The sequence below is a fragment of the Cydia amplana genome, chromosome Z, assembly GCF_948474715.1.
Source record: "Cydia amplana chromosome Z, ilCydAmpl1.1, whole genome shotgun sequence".
In the NCBI taxonomy this organism is placed as follows: Eukaryota; Metazoa; Arthropoda; class Insecta; order Lepidoptera; family Tortricidae; genus Cydia; species Cydia amplana.
The window spans coordinates 14,021,715-14,028,258 of record NC_086096.1 but is presented as its reverse complement, the minus strand read 5'-3'; the positions used below and the strand labels follow the sequence as shown (position 1 = coordinate 14,028,258).

The window sequence follows — 6,544 nt, the reverse complement described above, 5'->3', positions numbered from 1 at the left end:
GATCTGATGGGATGATGGAACCAGAATGGTGTTTAGCGGAACTCTTCAATGGTTATTGTACGTCAATGGTACAACGTACGTTAGCGTTAAGTGTAACTTTGTATGAAATTTTGAGTTTCCAAAACGTTCCGCTTGGTGCGCTGTTGAAAATCCCGTACAAAAATAGACATAACGCAAACGCTCGTCACGCTATCAAATGAAATTTACACTAGGGGTTCAAATATCTTTAATTCGCCAATGATAGTGATTTCGTATAGTTATATGTATTATGATATTAAATTTATGATTTAGACCATAACTATAGAAATAATTTTATTTTATTTGTAATCTTATTGCATTAAAATAGCTGGAAATACACTCGTGGACAAATTTAGAGGAACACATAAAAAACTTTAATTACTAATTTTGAAATTAGGTGCCAGTACCTAAATAAACCATATGTTTTGCGTTCCTCTAAATTTGTCCATGAGTTTATATTGTTTCTCCAAAATAAATGACAAGCTTGCATTTATTATTGCTTTTCAATAGCAAAATTTGTGCTACAAATTACAATTTCAATAATTACGTACAATCTCTAGCAGTGTAGGTAACATGCGCCCTCCTACACTTCATAAAGTTAAATGGTTCATCTATTTATTTTATAAGACCTACTTTAACTACAAAACACCACATGTACATACATATGTGCTCTTGTCGATGGGTGATCTGCAGTGCTCATTAACCCATATGTACAATAGAAATAAGATGATATAAAAATAATTTATGCAAATTGAGGTAAAAGTATTATTTTTGTACACAATATAATTATATAATCAGTCAACTCGCTATACTGTGTGCACTAAGCTGTGTCTCGTCACATTGTTATCATAAGCTTCGTTATCTTGGTCGTCGAGAAGCGTTCCGAGGCTGGGTGGTAGCATCGGCACATTGACCAGGAACTGCTGTATGGAAGAGTAGTAGTCCCTGCAGGTCCAGGTGTTGTCGTGGCCGCCGCCCGGCATCACGGTCAGTTTCTTGCAGATGGCTCCACACCTCATGTACAGCTGATTTGCCATTTCAGGTGGCACTAGAGCGTCGTTGGAGCCACAAATTACTAATGTGGGTGCTAGTACTTGACCAATTTTGTTGACTGACATATACTGAAATAGGAAACAGTAAGGTACATATGAGTAATATAACTCCAAACATACGTTGACGAATAATTTTTAGGAATTTTTTATTGATTAAACGTTGTTTTACAATAGTAGTTTATGCAACAGTGATATAATAAGGGTTCTTAAAATTCAAGGGTCGAAGTTACAAAACGAGACGTAGTCGAGTTTTGTAAAAAAAGACCCGAGAATTTTAAGAACCAATTATGAGCTGTTGCATACATTACTTTTTCTATGACAGCTGCAAAAAAAAAAAAAAAAAAAGAGTTATTATTAAAAAAAAAAAGAGTTATTATTAAAAAAAAAAGTTATTATTAAAAAAAAGAGTTATTAAAAAAAAGAGTTATTATCAAAAAAAAAAGAGTTATTATTAAAAAAAAAAGAGTTATTATTTAAAAAAAATTGAGTTATTATTTAAAAAAAAAAAGAGTTATTATTGTAAATGAAAACATACCTCTTTCAATCAAGATGATCGAAACTTGTATCTTTAAAAAAAATAAAGCAGTTGTATTATACTCATAAGATGACTGCTAGCAGTCATCTTATGAGCCTATAGACAAAGCATTCAAATGACATTGCTTTAGATATCACTGTCAGTCATTTAATTGACACATTTAAGTGCTGGAGTAGAAAAAATGGCATTAAACATTTAATTACAATCACTTAACTAAATTAAAACGAATTATCTTCAAAATATCCTACTTTTGCTATGATACACCATCACACAAATTACAACGAAATTTGAAAACGTTGACGTTTGAAATTTATCAACAATTTGCAGCAGTGAAAATGTTTTGTCACCATATTTTTGGGCCACTCTGTAAAAAAGATTACTTCTAATTGAAGTAGAGGTACAAGCAGTTAGCAGGTAGTATAGTTTAGCCATTGATTACTCTCTAATAGTTGCAACAAACAACCAAATAAATATCAGACTAAGTTTCACATTTATTAATTATTATACATATTATGTAGTTAGAATCTACAATGTAGGTACCTGATCTCAGGATCTCACCTTGTTCTTGTAACATATCAGTGGTAGTATCTTCAAACATCGCCACTTGAGAATGATCTGGGCCATATCAGGTATGCTTGTGAATGTATTCTCCACAACTAACGCCCAAATCTTATTTCTATTCTCCAACCTAGAAGCTAAGTCTATAGCCACGGCTCCACCTGTTAAAACAAAAGAGAACAATTGAAGGGATGTTTACAAAAACAACATAACTGCTTAGAGTGGTTGACACTTTTTTAAGAACATTGTTAATCGTTTCAGGTGTCAACCAGTGTAGTCAGTTATGTTGTTTTTGTAAACATCCCTTCAATTAATAAAACATTAATAGGGCAGCATATGAGTTTAAATAAAACAAATTGGTATATTTTAGTGAAAGTGAAACATAATATCTGTTAAAATAAAATATTGGCAACCCATGGGGACCTAGTGTTCACGACCTCTTCTAGAAGGACCATATAGGGCGTAGATCTGGCAGGTTCCTATTGAGTAAGGAACAGGGAGCATTGGCATTCAATACAATGGGGAAAACTATAATCATGTTATGTCATTGGTTACAAGCTACAAAATTAATTGACCCAGGAAACATAAACATAGAGTGAAAAAGATAACCAGCATGGGTACATACCTAATGACCTGCCAAACAAAACAATCTTTGAGCGATCAATGTCAGTTCTGTGCATGATGTAGTCTAGTGCACATTGTGCATCTACGTAAAGCCCCCTTTCTGATGGGGTGCCTTCTGATAAACCATAACCTCTGTACTCCACCATCATTATATTTATTTTTAATTTGTGATAAAATCCGGAAACATTAGACAGCCTGTGGACAACAAGTGTTTTGTAAATTATAATTGTTCTTCATTCTTTTACAGACTCTCATCATAATGCTGTGTGGAAAATGGTAACTACCACCCTAACCCTAACTCACATAATAAGACGAGTAATGGGCTGCACACAGGTGCTTCCATACTTATTCCCAGCGTGTAATACTTAAAATATAAATCAAAAATAATGGATGATTTACAATATTTAAAATATGTACTTTTGAAGAATGGTTCCTGCTGTAAGCATTATATCTCTTCTTAATTTAGTATAATGTGTTGTAAGATTAATTCAATTGACAATTCCTCCATTTGCACCGACAAAAAGACACATGCTTCAGTTAAGTGGCAATCAAGTTACCCTGCTCGAGGAGTCAAGGAGTATGTTGGTTATGCTTATGTCGTTTAGCTCTGTTCATCATTAAGTCATTATGGACCACTTCCAGACAAACATCTAAGCTTAAACCAGCCAGGTGGCAGAGAGATGAAACCAGTAAACATGCCTTACCTTCTCAAACCCTCTCTCTTACCCCAAAGCATGTTAAAATTCATCATCTCTCAAACTTTCATACTTGCCATGTAAGATATATTGCTATGACCAGAGAATAATTTTAAATTGGAGTATAGTTACCTCTGGCCCATGTTACCAGCATTCCCATGAAAAAATATCATTGTTGGTACGTGGTTGCTGTTAGTTGGTTGTTTAATAAGGTATATGTGAATTTTCAATTTATCCTTGTTGTTTATTTTAATATTTTCATGAGGTAACTTAAAGTTGCTAGGTTGGAGGATGAACATTCTGGATTCCGGTGGATCATTTGGGTAATATAATAGTAGGTCTTGAGCATTGTACAGAATTCCTGAAACATAAACACAATTCTAACTAAAATCCAAACCTTGATTTATCAGAGTAGGCACTTTTCAACTTACAAAGGGTATTTGTTTATATTTCAGGGCCGTGTGGAGGAAAACAGGGCAGGCCTTTGCCCAGCAGTGGGACACTAAATACGGCTAAAAAAAGGTATTTTAATAACAATTATTGTCAAAGTTTTTCTGAGTCTCTAAAACCAAATATTATAGAGAAGAAGTTCGTTACAAGCAGAAATAAATATGTATTAATAATAGACAACGGTTAATACTCACCTGACAGACCTACCATAAAGACACAAAATGCAATCAAATATCCATACAGGAAAAATACTATAATACTGGATATTAACGTTAACGTGGACACATCCCAAAGTCTGTACAATATAACCCAAAAAATATGATACATTCTAACACTTATCGGGCACGACATTAATAATAAGGAAATAATGTTTTATTATGCTTTTTAGTTTCTTGATAATATATCATAACATAACGTAAGCTTGCTGCTATTAAAGCATAGGCTATAAATAAAATTCATAGCATAAACGGCATTCTAAATTTGATAAAGCATATTGGTATTATGAAAAGGTTACGTGAGAGAGTTGAGAGACCCAAACTATAAACTAAAACGTTTTTGTGACATTTTTGTGATGGGTTAAGTATGGTCGCACAGTTGACATATGCATTATGACAAAAATTGACAAATGGGCTTAAGCTGCGTTCATCATAGTTTTCAACGAAAAACAAAGCTGCGTTTGTTGTTTCAGTCAGAGAGGTTACCGCGAAAACCGAATTTCGCAAATTGCGGGGATCTTTCTCTTTTACTCCAATGAACGTGAAATTAAAGTGACAGAGAATAATGCCCGCAATTTGAGAAATTCGGTTTTCGCGGTAGCCCCTCTGCGGCCGCACGTCCTGATTTGATCGGACAATTTAATCAGATTGGCGAAAAATTGTCTTCGTCTGGACCTGCCTTAACAAAACGCAAACTTACGACAGATAAAGCTGGTCAAGCAAATCTTGTCAGTAAAAAAAGGCGCGAAATTCAAATTTTCTATGGATATCGTCCCATAGAAAATTTGAATTTCTACATTTTTCAAATTTGCCGCCTTTCTCTACTGACAAGATCTGCTTGACCAAGTATATGACCGCTAGGCATGGGGACGCCTGTCATCCGACTCACCCGTCGTCCCTGAGTCGGTGGCCGCACCCGATTCGGCCCAGAGACCACAAGGCCAACAGGGGCCTCCAAAGGCGGTGTCTGCGTAGCGGACTGGTGCTGGTGGTGCTGTGGAAGTCAAGCGCGAGCGTTCCTGCAGCCCACCGCTACAGCACAAAGGCGGCAGACGGAGGGGTCGTTTTAGTGGGTAGACTCGGGGTCTCATGAGCCCATGACGAGGGACTCCACATAACCACCCGGGTTGGTTCCCGGGCCCGGGTGGCATGCGTAACGCATTTTTTCCCCTCCTAAAAAAAAAAAAAATGGCTAGACACCAAAACTGGTGTGGGCCGCATGTACTTGTTTGTAGCGACGCGACGAAATCGTGGAGTGAGCCACGCCTGCCTATACTCATGTAGATGGCGCCACTTTTTGATATAAGCTTAACACATATCCGTGAAAGAATAAGGATCAAAGTCAAATAGCGTTCTAAAAGTTTTAATCATGTGTCGAAAGATGGCAGTAAATTTACTAATTATCTTCCTCGCGTTGTCCCGGCAGTTTGCCACGGCTCATGGAAGCCTGGGATCCGCTAGGCAACTAATCCCAAGAATTCGCATAGGCACTAGTTTTTACGAAAGCGACTGCCATCTTACCTTCCAACCCAGAGGGTAAACTACTTAAACTAGGCCTTATTGGGATTTGTCCGATTTCTTCACGTTTTCCTTCACCGAAAAGCGACTGGTACATACCAAATGATATTTCGTACATAAGTTCCGAAAAACTCATTGGTACGAGCCGGGGTTTGAACCCGCGACCTACGGAATGCAAGTCACATGCACGCTTGGCAGTAAATTTACTGTGGCTACAATATTTACTTTGACAATACGCCTCTATTTCAAATTTGCTTTGCTAACAATGAATAACAACAACATACATTATTTTATGCATTTAATTTACAGAAATTAGATAAAAAGTCAAACAATTAAAGAAAATATTACATTTCGAAACTAAAGTATATAATACAAAATATTTTTAATTGCATGATTTTAACACTTAGTAAAAACTACTATGGTCTATAAATTATTTGAACATGGTTCTTCAGGAGTATTAGTTAGTATAAATACTTTATTCACGCGACACCTTATTTTATTGAAAGTATCATAAACCGACAAACGAGCACCTTAAATGGGCGCTCATCGAAAATTAAGTTAATTGTACTCTTGCAAGGTTACATTTAGAAATTAAGTAAAACTTGAGTAAAAAGAGTATTAAATAAAACGATACAGTTCTGTTGGACGGACTATATAAAAAGTTGGTAATCTTATCATATTGGCTGCCGTTCGCTATTATTAAATACACCCGTTTACCATATTAAGACAGGTGATATGTCCTGTATATAAATTCATTGCACAATCTGTCACTAATTAATAAAACTTTTGTCCAACATTCCTAACATCATAAGTACACATTTAAGCATATATGCATATTATTTACACATTACATTTTGCAAATAAATTACTGAAGGACTT

At 35.6% G+C, this 6,544-nt stretch overlaps 1 protein-coding gene across 1 annotated transcript; it reads right to left on the bottom strand.

The window, feature by feature from the left end:
* Window positions 1–761: 761 nt before the first annotated feature.
* LOC134661784 (protein ABHD13) lies at window positions 762–4,484 on the bottom strand. Its single transcript, XM_063517971.1, has 5 exons — window positions 4,127–4,484; window positions 3,615–3,843; window positions 2,789–2,982; window positions 2,164–2,324; window positions 762–1,139 (listed from the first exon to the last, which is right to left on the bottom strand). The coding sequence occupies exons 1-5, from the start codon at window positions 4,281–4,283 to the stop codon at window positions 825–827; spliced, it is 1,056 nt and encodes a 351-aa protein (XP_063374041.1). The 5' UTR covers window positions 4,284–4,484; the 3' UTR covers window positions 762–824.
* Between the last annotated feature and the right edge of the window lie 2,060 nt (window positions 4,485–6,544).